Raw genomic sequence first — 20341 nt, 5'->3', positions numbered from 1 at the left:
TTTGAATGACATGCGATTCCACCAATCATGCTTGAACCCTTGTGCGCATGCGTGAGTTTTTTCACGCGTGTCGGTGACATCATTTCCCTGTAGGCAGGCCTTGAGTGAGATGTGGTCCTGCCCTCTCGGCTGAATCCCTTTGTTTCACACGCTGCTCCAGACGGCGCGCGTTGCTTTATCAAAATTTTTTCTGGACCTGTGAGGAATATCCGAGTGGATACTATTCGAGAAATTAAGCTGGTTTTCGGTGAAAAGTTTAACGGCTGATGAGAGATTATGCGGTGTTTCTGTCGGTGTAAGGACTTCCCACGGAGCGGGACGTCGTGCAGCGCTTCCAGGCGCTGTCGTCGGCCTGTTTCGACCTGAAAACATCCTAATTTAAGGCTTAATTCACCCAGGACGTCGTGAGAGAACAGAGAAGATTCAGAAGAGGCCGGCATGAGGACTTTATGCGGACATTCCACTGTTTAAGGACATTTTGTAATGAAAGACGTGCACGCAAATTCACCAAGTTGTTTCCGTGACGACTCGGCGAATCTGTGTGCGCCGCGACACGAAAAACACCCCCGTGTTGAAAACCATTTGTAAAATTCAGGCTGCTTTTGATGGCTTTCAACAAGTGAGTAACTGAGAAATTGTTTAACAGCTTGGGCATGTTCCAACTTGCACGTTAAGGTTTCCAACGGAGGTGTTTTTCCTGTCGCGACCCCCCGTGGTCGGGTCCGGCCCGACATGCGACTCTGCCCACACGTTCTTTCATTACAAAATGTCCGTTAACAATGGAATGTCCGAATAAACTCCTGATGCCGACTTCTTCTGAAAGTTCTCTGTTCTCTGACGACTTCCTGGTTTAACAGAGCCTGAAATGTGGAAGTTTTCAACTTGAAACGGCGAGACGCTGCCGCCTCGAAGCGCAGATCGCCGTCAGGCGCCGTGGGCCGTCCTTAAAGCGACACTACCAGACCAAAATCTCTCATCAGCCGTTAAAATTTTTACCGAAAACCAGCTGAATTTATCGAATGGTGTCCACTCAGTTGTGCCTTACAGTTTTGAAAAAATTTTGATCAAACAAAGCAGCAGTCTCTGAGCCATTCCTAAACAATGAAAAAATCGACAAGAGGGTGGGCCACTCCTCACTCAAAGACTGCCCACAGGCGAATGACGTAACCGACAGGCGTGTAAAAACTCTCGCATGCCCATGAGGGTTCAAGCATGTCTGATGTAATCACACGTGATTCAAATCCATATGGTTTTTGAAAAAAATAATAAGGTCGGATACTTTTCTAATAGACCTCGTATATGTAAAATTTAAGAAAATTGAAGCCCAAAACTGCTTTTACCAAAGTTGCACATTGCTAAAATTTCAATTTGAACAGTATCTGTACGATATTAATCCTGTACTATAGGATACAGTCTGGCCCATAAGTATTTGGACAGTGAAATAGATTTTGTAATTTTGCTTCTGGACACAACACAGTGGAGTTGAACTTGAACCATCATGCTGTGCTTTGAATGCCAACTTTCATCTTCAATTCAAGGGCCTTAAAAAATATTGCATTAGCCATTGGAAAATTACAGCCATTTCTATGCATAGTCCTTTCATTTTCAGAGGTCATGAATAATAAATTAATTTTTAATATTCACTTTTGCAGCCAGTGCTCTTGAAACAAGGCAGAGGATTGACATATTAAAGCTGTTTTGTTTTTTTTTAGATTTAAGTCAAAAAGAATTTTCTTTGTCACTACTGCCTGCCTTTAAATAGGAGATTCATAATATGATTGCCAGTATGACCAAAATTCATGTTGTCTAGAAAAAAAAATTAATAAATAGTTCCCCTGAAGGGGAAATTTTTAAAACAACAAATGGTCTTGAAGTATTTACGGTAGTGATCCATACAGTCTATGAGAGAGATGTCATTGATCATGTGGGGACTTCCCCCAACTTGCACAAGGGATGCTGAGAAGCACATGGTGACAGCCAATCAGAGGAGAGAGGCGTGGTGACATGTGCTGGCTGCTTTCTCAAATAAAATAATCCAACATGGCAGAAAACGTGCTGAAACAGCTTATTTCTGTATACATCTAATATGATTCTCATATATTTTGTAAACGTTTGTGAGAAATAAACAGTTCTGTTGTGCGTGCATTCCTCTTGCCCTGTTTTTGCTTTTTGTTTTTGGATTTGTGTTCCAGTCCTGTCCTTGTCTGAATATGGTTGATGTTATGTCTGTTGCCTACGTCCCCTTTTGGTCCCTGTTGTGTGTGCATGTCTGCATCCGTGGTTCCTGTCTGAGGCTTATGTGTGTATGTTGTGTATGTCCTCCTCATCCATGCAGGTCCCACGCGTGTGCGTGTGTGTGTGTGTGTGTGTGCTTTCCTGGTTTGTGTCTGTATCCTGGCTGCCTGCTTTTGGGGTTCAGTTTGACTCTGCTCATGGACTAACCCGTAACAACTTCTAAATCTAAAAATGCTGTTTTTGTAAACAGGTAACACCTCTGAAGTAATTTACAAGACATCTTATGGATGTTAGTGTACGTGCAATTTTGCAGCGTGTTTCAAAAATAAATTGACATTCTCACTCCTGGATTCTGGTAGAAACTAAATTTTGTCACTTTTATGAATTTTGAAAAGCCATGCAGCTTTAACATTTCCAAGTCACTGACTTCATTTGTGTTAGTCATTGTCACTGATACACTGAGTCCACTCTATGAATAGCCATGCGTCCGATGTAAGTGCATAAGATGCACAAATGGAATGGCAGATAACGATCTAATTGGTGTAATTCATGTTAAAGCCACAAACACACTCATGATAAATTAAGGCTAAAATAAACTCTGCACCTTACTCTGCACACAGATTACACACTACAGAAATAGCAAAGTGGACTTGAACATGGCCCGAATGCACTTGCACTGTGCAATTTTGTCCATTAAAATTGGGCCCTGATTGTTTTTACCATTGTTGAATGTGAGAAAGTGTAAATGTGATGCCAACTTGTTTTTTGAAATTTTTAAGTTTTCTGTTTGTTGGCACAAACTAATTTATCATATTATGATATTTATCAAATGTTCAAGAGTACTAAGTCTTTATTTTGGGATATATATTTTAAGGGGAAATTGTTCAAAAATATCTGTAGTTTGTAAAGGGTTCTGTACAGTGTGTTTATAGTTACTGTTGTCAGAAAAGATCAAAAAAATAATGCATGATATGTCTGATTGCAAATTGGCACTAAGGTCAGATCAGCACTCTACTGTTTAAATGAAAATTTACATTTGAATTCCCAGTGATAAATTATTTATTTGCCAAATTGAGGACGTCATTAGAACATTTTTACCCGAGGCCATCAAATATAGCCATCAGGTATTGCAAAGTCTTCCATCCGTCCTTCCATCCGTCTGTCCGTCCATCTGTCCGTGCTCAGCATAAATCCAGTTCTATTACTGCCAGGGTCTTCAAATTCACAGGGAACATTTTTGGGACACAGACCTTGAACAAGTTCAAAGATGGCTAACCTTGACCTATTTAAGAGGTATTTTAAGAGGTTAAAAAGTCTCATTCTGTTTCATTCTGTTCCAGTTTTTGTTTTTCATGTTATTTTGGGGGTTTTTTGGCGGGGGGGCATTGAGTGGCGGAGGTGGCAGCCAGTCGGAATAGAGTGGCACCGTGACATCTGTGGCAGGTCTCTCTTGACTTGTCTGAAGAAAAGTAGCAATAAAACTGATTATTTACAGGTATTATACCAAAGGGGCCCATTACTTATGCAACCCATCATCTTGGCTTTTATATTTCTAATTAATTTATGTCAGATTGTAGAGATTTACTCTCAGTTTGAGTTTAAGGAAGACAATTTTAGAAATGTTTATATTGAGAAGCCTGGTTTACTTTTTGTATTTCAAATGTCATTAAATTAAAATGTGTAAAATACCAAGGGGCTGAATACCTTTGTAAGTCACTGTGTGTGTGTGTGTGTGTATATATATATATATACACACACACACACACACACACACACACACACACACACACACACACACACACACACACACACACACACACACACACACACTTTGCACTGGGATACAAATTAAACAACAGCAATTTATAAAGACAATGCTCATATGGCCGAGAGTATTTTAGCATTGCATTATATTTGTATTTGGTTTGTGCGTGTTTCACGAGCAAACATTTTTGTCCTCAGGCACGTTTTCATGGCTTATCCATATTTGCTGTAATGTTGTTGAATGACATTCATGGAATTCATTTGGATGCACAAGGAATTTAAAAAATGATGGTTGTTTTTATTTCCCTAATTTATTTTCTTGTGCATGGCAGCACAATTTAGTCCCGACAATCTACCCAACACTGATGTGAAATAGTTGCTCAATAATGTGTGATGTTACTCAGATGCAACAATCTGAGGGGAAAAGGAAAGGGAAAAAAATAGATAGTAAAAGGAGAATAAACAGCGAACATTTGTAATTATTTGCAGTTTGGTAGATTATCATTTGGAGAGGGACACAATTTGTGTAATTTTACCTTTGTATACCACCACACCGTGTTTTCTGTGGAATAACAAGGGAACAGGCACCTGGACACAAAGTGCTTCACATTCAGTTTGTTCAGTTGCTTTTGTTTAATTTGCTCTGGTGCTAAATTAATTTGATTGGTGCATTGTTTATGTATATAATTAAATATTTGAAAACTCAATGCATTATTATTTTGTATGGCACCTAAATGAATCCTTGTCATTTGATTGGCGGATTGTATGTCACGTGATATTATTTATTCCGTACCATACATTTTTATACTATTCACTGTACATTTTTGTCCCATATATTTTGCTCCATTGCACACCTCTATTAGCGTTTCTTTAAAATACTTCCATTATACGAGGACATGTGCTCCACACAGCCCACTAAGCTCATTATCGATGCTTGCTGAACTCTGTGTCCTGAAAGCAGGGTGTCTAAACGCCTGACAGACACGGTGCTCTGCTGGGTCAGGCTCCCCTTTGATTCCTGTTCATAGATTTATTTTAAGTAAAATATGAAATGACACTGATCTGTTTAGAAGTCATATACAAGGTCTGTTAGAAAAGTATCCGACCTTATTATTTTTTTCAAAAACCATATGGATTTGAATCACGTGTGATTGCGTCAGCCAAGCTTGAACCCTCATGCACATGCGTGAGTTTTTTCATGCCTGTCGGTTGCTTCATTCGCCTGTGAGCAGGCTTTGAGTGAGGTGTGGTCTACCCCTCTTGTCTATTTTTTATTGCGAATAAATGTCTGAACAATTTGGATCTTTGCTGCATCAGTTTTTTTCCAGAAACTGTAAGAGACCTCCAGGTGGACACCGTTTCAAAAAATTAATATGGCTTTCAGGGACGATTTTATGGGGATTAAACAGATTAAGGAGTGTTACTGCCCCTTTAAGGACGGCCCACAACTGCTGAGAGCACAGTGCGCTCCCAGCGCCGATGGACAGGCTGACACCCCGCACAAACAACCAGATCATTTCCAACTTGAAGGCTTTGTTGATCCAGGACCTCGTCTGACTTTCACAAAAAGGCAGAAAGCGTAGACATCAGCACTTTTTCCAGCACATTCCACCCTTACAGGAGTTTTTTTTCCATGGAAAAAGAAGCCGAGGGACACGCCATGGAGCCGTTCATTACGCGGGACAAAACCACCTCGGTGTTGGTCTCACGGGACGGCTTAAAGGTGGATTTCAAACGGATTCCGGTTGCTTTCCACTTGTGTGAATATCCGATTGTGATTGTGCATGAGCTGGACATGCCAGAACATGTCCTGTGAGGCTTCATCACGACATTTCTTTTTGCCATGCGGCTCCGCCGCGACGCGCGGAATTCCTCCGCCTTTGTTCCTCTTTCCATGACAAAAACACCTGTAACAGTGAAATGTGCCGTTCATTTCTAAACTGGATGCTGTCTTGATCCGGTATGTCCTCTGACTAGCACAGGAATTGTGAAAAGACGTGGACATCAGCACTTTTTCCGGCACATTAAGACAGACGTGCGGAGGAGTTCGGCGCGTCGTGGTGCAGCCGCTCGGCGCAAAGAAACGCCGTGATGAAGCCTCACAGGACTTGTTGGGGCTTGTCCAGCTCAAGCTCAATTTTTTGGATATTCAGACGACAGAAAAGCAACCGGAATCCGTCTGAAAGCCGTCCTGAGTGACCAACACCGAGGTGGTTTTGTGCCACGTCAAGAGCAGCACGGTGGCGCATCCCTCAGCTTCTTTTTCCATGAAAAAAAAACTCCTGTAACGGTGGAATGTGCCGGAAAACGTGCTGATGTCCACGTCTTTTCATAATTCCTGTGCTAGTCAGAGGACATACCAGATCAAGACAGCGTCCAGTTTAGAAATGAATGGCACATTTCACTGTTACAGGAGTTTTTGTCATGGAAAGAGGAACAAAGGCGGAGGAATTCCGCGCGTCACGGCAGAGCTGCATGGCGAAAAGAAACGCCGTGATGAAGCCTCACAGGACATGTTCTGGCATGTTCAGCTCATGCTGAATCACAATCGGATATTCACACAGCTGGAAAGCAACTGGAATCCATCTGAAATCCACCTTTAAGCCGTCCTGAGAGACCAACACCAAGGTGGTTTTGTCCCGCGTAATGAACTGCTCCGTGGCGCGTCCCTCGGCTTCTTTTTCCATGAAAAGAAAACTCCTGTAACGGTGGAATGTGCCGGAAAAAGTGCTGATGTCCACATCTTCTGCCTTTCTGTGAAAGTCAGACGAGGTCCCGGATCAACAAAGCTTTCACGTTGGAAATGATCTGGTTGTTTGTGCGGGGTGTCAGCCTGTCCATCGGCGCTGGGAGCACGCTGCGCTCTCAGCAGTTGTGGGCCATCCTTAAAGCGGCAGTAACACCCCGTAATCTGTTTAATCCCCATAAAATTGTCCCTGAAAGCCATATTAATTTTTTGAAACGGTGTCCACCTGGAGGTCTCTCACAGTTTCTGGAAAAAAATTGATGCAGCAAAGATCCAAATCGTTCAGACATTTATTCGCAATAAAAAATAGACGAGAGGGGTAGACCACACCTCACTCAAAGCCTGCTCACAGGTGAATGAAGCAACCGACAAGCATGAAAAAACTCACGCATGCGCACGAGGGTTCAAGCTTGGCTGACGCAATCACACGTGATTCAAATCCATATGGTTTTTGAAAAAAATAATAAGGTCGGATACTTTTCTAAATATAAATAATGAATGTTTTCCCATTCGTGCAATTAAAAAAAAAATTTTCATTCATACCACTCAACTCTGCTGATACTTCAGTGAATGGTTTGGTCCACGTTTCAGCTCATGCAAATATGCTTGCCCCAAAAAACATTATTTATTTAATAACGGTAACAACAGAAACACTGCATTAGTGACCAGAAGCTACCAAGCTCATTAAAATTATTGTACAAGGCACAAAGAACTCAAGTAAACTGCTTCTGTTAGCTAATGAACAGATGAGAGGTGAGGTAAACATATTGTCTAATTAAATGTTTAAAAACTCTGTACATTATATATTTATAATGTAAACACTTACCTTAGATTTGTCTTGCTGGCCTGCCTTTGCTGATCTCATTGTCTCACACAGTCCAAACAAGTGTTGTGCCAAGACACGTGAAACTTTCATTCCCTCTTTTTATTCCAGGGTGAGGTCCTTCAGTTTGAGAACGTGATTTCTCACATTTCCTCCATCTCACGACAAAGAACCTCTCTGTCATTCAGATCTTCCTCTCCTCCTGCTCCCACTGATCTGTATGTAAAAATATTTGGGCATCTCATTGGCCCATAAATGCCATACAAACCACTGAAGCAAATGGGTGGCCATGTTACCACTCACAAGCTATGTGGACCGCATATAACGTACACACGTAAATGACTTGATGGCATGTCAACAATTTCGAGTAATTACCAAGCTGATTCTCTCATTTCCTTCTTTTCATTTTTCAGTTAATGTAAACTTCATCCTTCCTAATCTATGTCTGCAATGAACATCTATTTGATTTCTTTCCTTTCTTTTAGTATTTTGACACTTTTGTTCCCTTTCTATTCTCAATTACTCATATCTCACCGGGACAAATATTCAGTTCTCTTCAGCACTGCCAATATCATGTATCACACATACTCATATTGAATTCAGAAATGTAACAATTTGTTTTGATTTCTTATGCTTCTAACTTCATTGTCACATATGATGCAATGGTTATCGTTTTATGAATATTTTGTCAGACTTTTTTTTCACTTGTGTTCACTTTTTCATTTCAAATGTAATGCAATGGCACATTACTGCCACCATCTGCTCTGGAGTGTGAATCACAGTATGTTATTCAGCATACAGCTGCAGTTTGTAATGCTTGCAGATGATGCCATTGTGTGGCCATAGGCAACAATGCAATATTTTTTTATATATGCCACTTCATAATATAATTTGCAGGACATGACAAACTACTTTAAAATAAATAAATAAAACAAAACTAGAGTTGGAAAAATATTTATAAAAGCATTTTTTTTATCTTGTCTTTGCCATTTTTCCTGGTTCCACTACTTCCATTGTAATTGATCACTTGTGTCAACATTTGACACCAATACTCGGCTCTATTGAGCCGAGTATTCCTTTAACTTTAACTAGTAATGACTTCATGACTTTCTTTGCTAATAAAATTTTAACTATTAGAGAAAAAATTACTCATAACCATCCCAAAGACATATCGTTATCTTTGGCTGCTTTCAGTAATGCTGGTATTTGGTTAGACTCTTTCTCTCCGATTGTTCTGTCTGAGTTATTTTCATTAGTTACTTCCTCCAAACCATCAACATGTCTATTAGACCCCATTCCTACCAGGCTGCCTAAGGAAGCCCTACCATTAATTAATGCTTCGATCTTAAATATGATCAATCTATCTTTATTAGTTGGCTATGTACCACAGGCTTTTAAGGTGGCAGTAATTAAACCATTACTTAAAAAGCCATCACTTGACCCAGCTATCTTAGCTAATTATAGGCCAATCTCCAACCTTCTGTTGTGTGGGCCGCCAGAAGAGGAGGTACTGCTGGCCCACCACCAGAGGGCGCCCTGCCTGAAGTGCGGGCTTCAGGCACGAGAGGGCGCTGCCGCCACGGACACAGCCGGGAGTGACAGCTGTTACTCATTACTTCCTGACAGCTGTCACTCATTCTTCATCATCTCACTCCATAAAACCCAGATGTCATCTCCACCTCATCGCTGAGATATCATACTTCATTGGAGGTAATATCCTCAGCCGTTTTTGTGTTACAACATTGTTTGTATATTGTGAGTGTTTGGAGGAGTACCGGTACCGTTGTCAGTGGAAGCTGAGAGAGCGCTAGAAGGCACTCTTTTCCCCTGAGGAATCTACAGTACTCTGCAAGTTATAGAGTGAGAGGTAGAGGTGGCATTCCCACCGTTATTGTTACTGGGTGTGCACACACCTACACTTGACTGTCTTTGTTCTCGCCAGCAGTACCAGATCCGACAGTCGGGGACGGTGATCACCTGGGAATTCGGGACTTGGCGGCTACAGTATTCACCAGGTTCGGTAGTGGTGGAAATCGAGTGGTTACGGCTCTTCTCAGGACAGACGTCTTCTATCCTCGAGCCTGCCCACACGTCACCTTTGTGATTTGACTGTAATTATATTCTGAGATTGTCTGTATTTCGTTGTGCACATTTCACAACATTAAATTGTTACTTTTTGGCTCATCCATTGACCGTTCATTTGCGCCCCCTGTTGTGGGTCCGTGTCACTACACTTTCACAACAGGATATCTCGGCCAGCGTCATGGACTCCGAGGGGCGTCACCCGGCTGTAGAACGACCAATGGGAGAGCAGGGAGCGCAGGCGTCTGCAGGAGGCGTGATTGGTGAGCTGCAGCACATTCTCACCGCCTTTACGGCTCGGTTGGATCAAATGACCGAGCAAAACATCCTCCTGAACCGCAGGGTGGAGGCTCTCTCCGCGCAGATGGCGGCGAGCGCTCAGGGCGCTGCTGCAGCTCCTCCTCCTGCCGACCCTGTGCAGGATATGAATGTTCCAGTGGTGGTTCAACTACCCCTCCCACCATCCCCTGAAGCATACATAAGCCCTCCTGAGCCGTACGGAGGTTGTGTGGAGACGTGCGCGGACTTTCTCATGCAGTGTTCGCTCGTCTTCGCACAACGTCCTGTCATGTACGCGTCAGATGCTAGTAAAATAGCTTATGTGATTGCTCTGCTTCGGGGTAAGGCACGCGCCTGGGCTACGGCGCTCTGGGAACAGAACTCACGGTTGTTATCAGCATACACTGGGTTTGTGGGGGAGTTCAGAACAGTGTTTGATCACCCTAACAGAGGAGAGACCGCTTCAACAATGCTGCTGTCAATGCGACAGGGGCGCCGATGTGCACCCGAATATGCAGTCGACTTCCGCATCGCGGCTGCGAGGTCTGGCTGGAATGACGTTGCGCTCCGCGCCGCCTTCATAAACGGACTGTCGTTAGTCCTGAAGGAGCATCTGGTTGCTAAGGAGGAACCGCGGGATTTAGATGGGCTTATTGATCTCGTTATACGGTTAGACAATCGGTTGGAGGAACGCCGTCGAGAGCGAGGCGAAGGACGTGGCCAGAGACTACTGTTATGTGTAGGACGCAGGACGGAGAACCGACCAGCGTTTGAAGGACCCAGTATGAAATAAGCAGAGCACGGTACAAAGGATAACTGAATTTAATAACATAACAGTGATGTGCAAATTACAAACAAATGAGTGCACGGTCTGCGAGGTGGAGATACGGTGCGCTCCTAACAGCACAAACGGTCCGGAGCCAGAAACAGTTCGGACCCAAGGACCCCGCCGACACCCCCCAGGTGGCCGCGACAAACCGAGTCTGTGAAAGAAGAAACCATCATGTGAGTCCACACTCCACACACAGAGAGACCACTCAAAGGTGTACATAAACAGCAAACACTTCCTGGCTTAATCACTAATCAGCTTCCCACCCTGCAGGCATGGAACACCCAGTTCACATTCTCAACTGCAGTGGAAGCTGATTAAACGACTAACATAACAGCTCAATATAATAAGGTGTGAGGGACACCACATTTACTGACTGTACTAATGTTAGTCACAAAACCTAACGTACCTCAGGAAGTGTGCTGACGAGCGTGAGACCTCACCCCCTCCTCTTTCACAGACCATGCATCAAACCTGGTACGGTCTCTGCATCCATGATGATGAGATGGCTCTCGAGACGACGATCTCACCCGTCTGGTCACAAGGTCGAGTCTCTGGCAAATACACACTGTGTACTCCAGACTTAAATGCCACCATGCCCCAATCCACGTAGATGCACCACAGCTGTGAGTCCTGACGAGCTGCACATGACCAGCCTCAGGTGATCAGGGTGAGGTCCTGATAGCTCAGCCACACAGCCACTCAGTCCTGAACGCAAGCCACCTGGAAGGAAAAACAAAAGACAGAACAGAAGAGAGAAACAAAAGGCAGCCAGGCACCCCCAGCCATACAACACCTTCCTTTTCTCTCAAAAATTCTTGAAAGGGTACTTGTAAAACAGCTAACTCATCATCTGCAGAGGAATGGTCTGTTTGAAGAGTTTCAGTCAGGTTTCAGAATTCATCATAGTACAGAAACAGCATTAGTGAAGGTTACAAATGATCTTCTTATGGCCTCAGATAGTGGACTCATCTCTGTGCTTGTTCTGTTAGACCTCAGTGCTGCTTTTGATACTGTTGACCATAAAATTTTATTACAGAGATTAGAGCATGCCATAGGTATTAAAGGCACTGCGCTGCGGTGGTTTGAATCATATTTATCTAATAGATTACAATTTGTTCATGTAAATGGGGAATCCTCTTCACAGACTAAGGTTAATTATGGCGTTCCACAAGGTTCTCTGCTAGGACCAATTTTATTCACTTTATACATGCTTCCCTTAGGCAGTATTATTAGAAAGCATTGCTTAAATTTTCATTGTTACGCAGCTTTCTCTATCCATGAAGCCACAGGACACACACGAATTAGTTGAACTGCAGGAATGTCTTACAGACATAAAGACATGGATGACCTCTAATTTCCTGCTTTTAAATTCAGATAAAACTGAAGTTATTGTACTTGGCCCCACAAATCTTAGAAACATGGTGTCTAACCAGATCCTTACTCTGGATGGCATTACCCTGACCTCTAGTAATACTGTGAGAAATCTTGGTGTCATTTTTTATCAGGATATGTCATTCAATGCGCATATTAAGCAAATATGTAGGACTGCTTTTTTACATTTGCGCAATATCTCTAAAATTAGAAAGGTCTTGTCTCAGAGTGATGCTGAAAAACTAATTCATGCATTTATTTCCTCTAAGCTGGACTATTGTAATTCATTATTATCAGGTTGTCCTAAAAGTTCCCTGAAAAGCCTTCAGTTAATTCAAAATGCTGCAGCTAGAGTACTGACGGGGACTAGAAGGAGAGAGCATATTTCACCCATATTGGCCTCTCTTCATTGGCTTCCTGTTAATTCTAGAATAGAATTTAAAATTATTCTTCTTACTTATAAGATTTTGAATAATCAGGTCCCATCTTATCTTAAGGACCTCTTAGTATCATATCACCCCAATAGAGCGCTTCACTCTCAGACTGCAGGCTTACTTGTACTTCCTAGGGTTTGTAAGAGTAGAATGGGAGGCAGAGCCTTCAGCTTTCAGGCTCCTCTCCTGTGGAACCAGCTCCCAGTTCAGATCAGGGAGACAGACACTCTCTCTACTTTTAAGATTAGGCTTAAAACCTTTTGCTAAAGCTTATAGTTAGGGCTGGATCAGGTGACCCTGAACCATCCCTTAGTTATGCTGCTATAGACTTAGACTGCTGGGGGGTTCCCATGATGCACTGAGTGTTTCTTTCCCTTTTTGCTCTTCACGCTATGGTATCATGCTACACAATCTGCGAATAAGTACTGGAACCATTGGGCTTCAGGGCATGTATAGGACTTGCTGCTACTCTTCCATACACCTGTCCGTCACTGTCTATACCTGTCTGGGCTTGTTGCAGGGAATAATCCTAACATTATATGCATGATGTGAATTAGGAACAGGTGTGGATTTGAAGTCACATTTATCTTGAACTGAGCTTGTCAGTTTCTTTCATTTTTAAAGCCTCAGTCTGGTACCGGCACAGCTGCTAGTTTCACCAAGTTAAGTATGAACTTGTTTGAGAAATAACCAACAAGTAAACATGGGTGACAATATAATCACCTTTGCAGAGGAAGAAATGTAAATGTTAATCAAATAAAATCATTAGAACTGCTCATAGGCCTTTGACATGCAGTAGACAAACTGTTACGAGGGGGTACACATCAACATTTCCTCAAAAGGGATCAGAGTTGAAAACGCTGACAACTGATCAAACTGTCTCCTGAGAGTCATGTGAAGCTCAAGCTAATTTGCCCTCTGGAACACACAAGCACACTCTGTACGTGTGGTAAATGTGTGTACACAATGATTTTGCAGGCATTTTATTGACGCTGGCTTGAGCTTGTGTGTTTTGTGCGACTGTATTTTGCCGCAGTAATGGAATTGCTTATTGCAACACTAACTGAATTACTCTGGAGAGCCCTTATCATTTTCTTATGCAGTGGCGGCAGTGAGCTTCTCAGCGCTTCTTGGGATCATCATTGACTTGCGCTTGCTGGTGGAGCTGAGATCAAAGGAGGTGTTCTCCTCAGAGAACATGGCTGAAGGAGGAATAATTGAATTGTTTGTTGTTTGCTGCCATTTTTGTGTCGCGCTGGCTGTGCTGCTGTAATTGAAAGCTGGTTCTTTAGAGTAAAGGAGAGTGTATGTTTTCAATGTTTTTGTACACTGTGAATAGTTTCCGGCTCCCTCATCACCACTCTATCTCCGTCCCTTAATACGTCTCCATCACTTCAAATTCTTGCTTTTCCACACAGTAACTTCCACTAACTTTGTATCTACTTTTTCCATCCTACAGACAGAACAGTTTGTTCACGCACTTAACGATGAACTGGTCACGAGCGCATTACTGGCCCTCCATGCGGCACGACCTGGCTATGTTTCCAAGAACCAGAACCAAACACCTGCAACCCAAGATCAAGGACACCTCCACCAAGGCAGTGACCATAATCAGAGCTCTGCCCAGGTACTTTCAGGCCACAGTCCAGAAAGCAGCGTGATGTGTAATAATGTGGAGGGCTCACAAACCACAATGAGAGAAGAACGCAAGGAGGTGAAGCATCAGGACTCCATTCCGCACCATAAAGAGTATGACGAGGAGGAATGGGTGAGTGGTATTATTTATATATCCATTTCTACAAGGGTTTTTTTTTTTTTTTTTTGTACAAGAGGTGCACAATATGGAGAACAATATCAAAATTCAATAAATTGTTGGATAATTGTGATAACTGATTTAATAAATTGGAGACAATAGATCCTGTGTTGATCATCTGGAGGGTATGAACGCACATAGTGCATTTACAGAGCATGTAATGTGAGTAGAACAGCACAGGAGCATGGAGGCAGTCATGGGTGTCTTTGGGGTAAAATACAAAATAAACCAACCATTTGTCATATCCTTTAAGAGCCATTTAAGGACCACAATGGAAATAAGCGCTTGCGCTTTTTTGTGTAATCCTTTTATTTTAATGTTACTTGTATACAATATTTGTTATTGTTATACAATGTATATTTTAATAATAAAATCAATCAATCAATCAATGTGTGTTTTAACCTATGTGTCTAAATTCACTATTTAGACAGTGAATTTACTGTAAGTGAGAGGTTTTCTGGCAAATCAGTTCATATAACGTTAAAGTGTGCAGCTGGAAAGCAGCGACCAAAACCTCCTGAGGTGATGCAGAAGACAACATTTTGTATTTTACCAATAATGTTAAAGCCCCGTTTACACATAGACGGTAAACTCTCCCGGAAGCGTCCCGGCAGAGATTTTGCCCCCTCCGGGCCATTTTAAGGATCAAACGCCGTAGTTAACGCCGGCGCACAGGGGCGTGGTTTGGTTCCGGCTTCACCGGGAATCGTTGAAAAAAATTATTCAACATGTCGAATAATTCTGGTAGCGCTCCTGGAGAAGTGGCCTGACGACGGAGACAATGCGACCAACGGCATTTGATACTTTTTAATCGCCGTGTCATCCCGCCCTTTCCTGTAGTGCCGCAGTTTACACCGCCGTAATTGGCGGCCGGCATTGTATCCCTAACTAACGGCGTGTAAAACGGCGATAGAGCCCACATCGGCGTCCTCAAAGGTGTTTTAACCGGCGACAGAGGCAGACAAAACGGCGGCGCTAGCGGAGAGTACGCTGTTCTAAATGCCACCTCCCGGTTAACGCCGTTCCAAACGGCCGATAGGCGGCGGTCAGTATAAAAACGCTAGTGCGCTGCATGCAGGCCTCTCACTCGCGGCCAGCTCCAGATATTTTTGCAGAGAAGCTCCAGTATGCCTCCTAAAATAAAATTGGCAGCGGCAAGGACTTACCAAGATGTCTGGTTCAGAAACAGAGGGTAGCCCTGTGGTGGAGACGGAGCAACACGTTGAGGAGGGGAAAAAGGAGAGAAAAGAAAAGCCTGAGAGATGATGTCCCTCCCCCTGCAGTGACAGCTGCTTCAGCCTATTATACTCTGGGGGCGGTGCCTATATGCAAAAGTTCCTGGAGGAACGCAGGATTTGCCTGGATAAATCCAGCGGTACACAGGGCATTATCGGCGGCAGCAGAACACCGCCGTTCTCACGCACGTCTTAACCTGCGATTGTAAAGGATAGAACTGGGTATTAACCCCCATTGCCTGACGTGTGCCGAATGCTACGGCGTCAAAACTCCGCTTTATTCGGCGGATTTAGCGCGTTTTATCTGCGGGTTATTGAGCGGCTAGTACGGCGCTCAAAACGCTGGCGAAATGCTCCGCCCCTTTCCACCGCGAAAACAGCTGGAACTACCGCAAACTTTGGTCTACGTACTACCCGCCGACAAAACCGTCTATGTGTAACCTGGGCTTAAGTTTTGGTTTGTTTTTTGTTTTCCTATTTAATACTGGAATAACTTTGCACCAATTGAGTGGTTACTTAAGGAGATTCAGATGGGTCAGCTATGACATTTTGGGCATGTTTCTCATTGCATGATCCAACACACAGATGCCTGAGTGTTGAGGTCCACTGGAGAAGGCTGAGGAGACTTTTATCCTAGCTGGAGATGTACATGGTTAGCTTCAAGAGGTGGGGAAGGGCCAGTTGTCTGCCTGGGTAGTTTCCCTCCAGGACTGGGGCAGCACTGTAGTGTGGTAGATGTGGCATTGTGTGGCACCATGCTCCAAAATTTGATTTTTTATTTTAGTTTCAATGTATTCCTGCAAAGTGTATGGACTTGGTGAAATCTGCCAATGTAAGGTTGATTTGACTAATGTGCCTTGAAGTCTAGGAGTAGAAAACATAGTGCACAACTTTGCAACGCAGTCACTTTGTGTTGTCACATGATAACAATGGCCCAACAGTGCATCTGACCACTACTCATCACAGATCCATGGGCGCACAGATCAGCACAAGACCGATCCCTTTTCAAAGAACATGAGTGTTGCAGCTGGTGGAAAATGGAGCCCACGTTTTACAAAACTGGTTAGGTCAGGTCTGGGAGCATACCCTAGATACATCCATCACATTATGAAAAGCTCTTGGGCCCGGGATGGCAACCAGCCAAGCAAAAACTGATCCATCCCCTCTTCTCAAAATTAACAGTCTATCTCCTCCAGGCAGGTGAAATGTGGGTGTAATCATGTCCAGAGAAAGGCGTTACATGTCCAGAATGTAGTAGATGATGTTCCCTCACTTTAGTCTCCCTATGTGACCTTTTGTTTGACACAGTATTCCAATGTGACCCAAGTATCCTCCAAAGAGACCTAGTATGTTCATAAGATGTTCCAAAGTGTTTCTCAATCATGAATCCCAAGGAGACAGAGACATGGCTGTCACTGCTGACATGAGTTTGACACTTCTGATGGCTGATTCCAAGAATTCATGGAAAGCCTGGCTCTTAGTCTTGATCCAGGATAACCAGAAAGCCAGACGCTCATTTTTCACTCAACTTTTCAAGTTCTGCAATTGGAGTAGCCATTGATACCAAAAAGATCACAGCCTGATTCATGAAGTCAAGGTCAGTAAGCCTTTCTTTCCCAACAAAGGCACAGAAGCCGCTGGTTTCAACAGTCCAACACCCGTGCCAAGCAAGTCTCATTTCTCCATATTTAAATACTACGGGCTACATGACAGATGTGTCGACTCATTTAAGGACCAAAATGTGGTTCGTTTCACCCGCAACTAAAACACAAGTGGATTGGTGATTAACGAGTGGATTAATTGTCTGGAAACAAGTGAAACTTCTGAAGACTGAAAGTGCTCTCTCTCTCTCTCTCTCTCCCTCTCTCCCGCTCTCCCTCCCCCCCCCCCCCTCTCTCTCTCTCTTTATGTAAGTATTTATTCATGTAAGCGTGTGTGTGTGTGTGTGTGTGTGCGTGCGCCTGGAGTAGGCAAAGCTCACTGTATGGTGCACAGAAAATGAAACCTGACTGGATCCTTGATGCACACATTCTGAAAGTGCATACTGGGGTGTGCATTAGGGCATCAAACAGTGACATAAAAGTAAAAACCTCTGGGGAAAAAATACAAAACTGGAATTGTTCTGGTTTGTACTACATTTTTATGCTGGTTTTCTTCTCCCCCATTGACAGTGTCAGTGAAGCGAGGATGCATTCCCGGCGGGGGGGGGGGGGGGGGTTACTCAGAACACAATTTTCTTCCATTAAATAGCCCCAAACTCATTTTAATTGTATAGCTTGGATGTACTTCGATGTCGTCTGTGCCTGGTGGGATTTTGAGGAAATCAGCTGGCTGATGGAGGATCAGGAGAGAGTGTGGTGGGAATGCTTCACCTCAGGCAGCTGTGGTGGATGGCTGCTGCTCGTGCACTTTGATGCTGTAAGAGCAGAATTGCTTCTTCACCATTCACCAGAAAAACTCTGTTTTGAGTTGACCATCTAAATGGTAAAGTTCCAGCTGCTGCTGTACTTTTACATGGACTGCATTTATATATATATATATATATATATATATATATATATATATATATATATATATATATATATATATACGTATATATATATATATATATATATATATATATATATATATATATATATACGTATATATATATATATATATATATATATATATATATATATATATATATATATATATACTTTTGTTTTAAAGGGAGTGGCAGATGACAGTCTGATCTGTTGATTTCTTATGCTGAAAACACACCATTAGGAATTGACTAAATACAACCCCTCAGTACACTGAGCTCAAACTACACATTGTGTAATTGGCACAAAGTAGAGTTGGACATGCCCAGATGGACTTGAAGACTGTGCATAAGACCGTGTACCATAGATCATCACAATCAGGTCTTTAGTCTTGTCAAACTGCATTTCCACCAATCTCAAAGTTACAAAGTTTGGATTTTTTTTTTTTTTTTTTTTGGGGTGGGGGGGGGGGGGCGGTGTGTTTTGGCTGCCCCTGGTTGCTTGGGGCTGCCATGGCAGATCCACTAAAGATCCTTCTTGGAATTTGTCTTGAGTTTTCCACTGGATGCTCTTCCTGACGCTACTCCAGTTCACCTTGGAGAAGCGTGTATTCTAGATGGTCTCCCAGCAAAGTACTAGTCAGGAGTTAATCTGCTTAACTTGTGCTTAACTTGATGGGATCAGGTGTGCACAGAGAGGGATGGTTGTGCTCAAAGCTACAGAACTGCACTATTTTAGAGTAGCTACTCTGGTTTTCAGAGATGAGGAGTATCACTTGTATTGTGAGGGAGCATCGTCTACGACATTTTGGCCATGTGTTGTGCTTCTCTGGTCATGATCCAATATGATCTGTGGTTGGAGTGGCATACTTCAATTCTTTTTTTCTCACAAAAACGTGCACTTCTGCAAAGAAAATGCATTCCTGCTCCGTGCTTTCATACCATTTTATGAGCCTCTTGGGTTTGATTAATTGAATTAATTTTATCAGAGTTTATTGCTATGCGTTTTGCACGTTAGTAACATAATTACAGCAGCTATAAAACTGTAATTGTTCAGCCCTGTTCATTATGTCCCAAACACAGGAAGGCTATTAGTGCTTTTTAAATCAATATTAGGGCAAATATTTAGCTTTACACACAAAGTGGCTGCAGTGCACCTCCCTCTTGTGTCTGAATGAACAGATTACACAGTTCACAATGAGAACTTGATTACTGAACATTATTGTCCATCAGCCTGAGCTCAGTCTAATTGAATGTCTTTTCGACTCCTTGTTTGTCTTCACTGACGTGTGCACGGCGTCCAGTTTGCCTGTTTGTGTTGCGCACAGCATCTGCCGTGCTGACAGCGGGAGCTGATCACGGCGTCTTCATAGCGATGCCTAATTGCCTCTGCAAAGTCCCCACACTGTTCCAAACACACTGAAAACATCATTTTCCAAGCAACACAAACACACATCCACTTAAATCACAAAAATTTGCATAGTCACACTTGTATACACACACACACACACACACAACTGTGACAGCTCCAAAGAACAGCATGTGCTCGAGGAAACAAAGAGGAAGCTGGTGAAAACAATTTGAAAATAACCTTCAAAGAAAAACTTTTAGTTGTTTGCTTTTGATATTTAGAACATAAAAAGCAAATTTTTATTTTGATATCTGTGGTTCACACATAATTGTTATTGAATTGTTTATATTTTAGTTTTTTTCTGGAGTAACTAAGGTATCAATGAGATTAATCAGTGTGTGTGTGTGTGTGTGTGTGTGTGTGTGTGTGTGTGTGTGTGTGTGTGTGTGTGTGTGTGTGTGTGTGTGTGTGTGTGTGTCTTTTAGGACAGGGTCTGGGCCAGCGTGGCGAAAAGTCTCAACTGCGTAATCGCCATTGTGGATAAACTCCAGGAAGAAGACGACAGGAAGCAGGAGGCCGTCCCTGACCAGCAGCTCGCTGATGTCATCACCTCACACAACCTTGGTAATTGAGCATTTTAAAAACATTTGGTTCACCTCATTGATTTTAAAAACTGCTTCAACAAAGCCAACAGTATCAGCTGATGGACAGCTGACAGACCATTGGAACACAGCTGACTGAACTGATCTGCTCCAATTAGTTCAGGGACAAATTGAAAATGTGCAGTATATTTGTCCCGAGGACCAGGATTGGGAAACACTGCTCTCACTTTCAATTTCTTTCATTCATACA

At 42.9% G+C, this 20341-nt stretch overlaps 1 protein-coding gene across 1 annotated transcript in view; it reads left to right on the top strand.

Moving 5' to 3' along the window:
- Positions 1-20341, top strand: part of inpp4b (inositol polyphosphate-4-phosphatase type II B) — a 468720-nt gene that overhangs the window by 381357 nt on the left and 67022 nt on the right. Inside the window, exons 13-14 of the mRNA XM_034187536.1 lie at positions 14026-14334; positions 19975-20113. Coding sequence (XP_034043427.1) covers positions 14026-14334; positions 19975-20113 — 448 coding nt within the window. The remainder of the gene's footprint in view (positions 1-14025; positions 14335-19974; positions 20114-20341) is intronic.

This window comes from Thalassophryne amazonica, chromosome 15 (genome assembly GCF_902500255.1).
Source record: "Thalassophryne amazonica chromosome 15, fThaAma1.1, whole genome shotgun sequence".
In the NCBI taxonomy this organism is placed as follows: domain Eukaryota; kingdom Metazoa; phylum Chordata; class Actinopteri; order Batrachoidiformes; family Batrachoididae; genus Thalassophryne; species Thalassophryne amazonica.
Note: the sequence above shows the minus strand (reverse complement) of the source record. Positions and strands in the feature narration are given on the sequence as shown.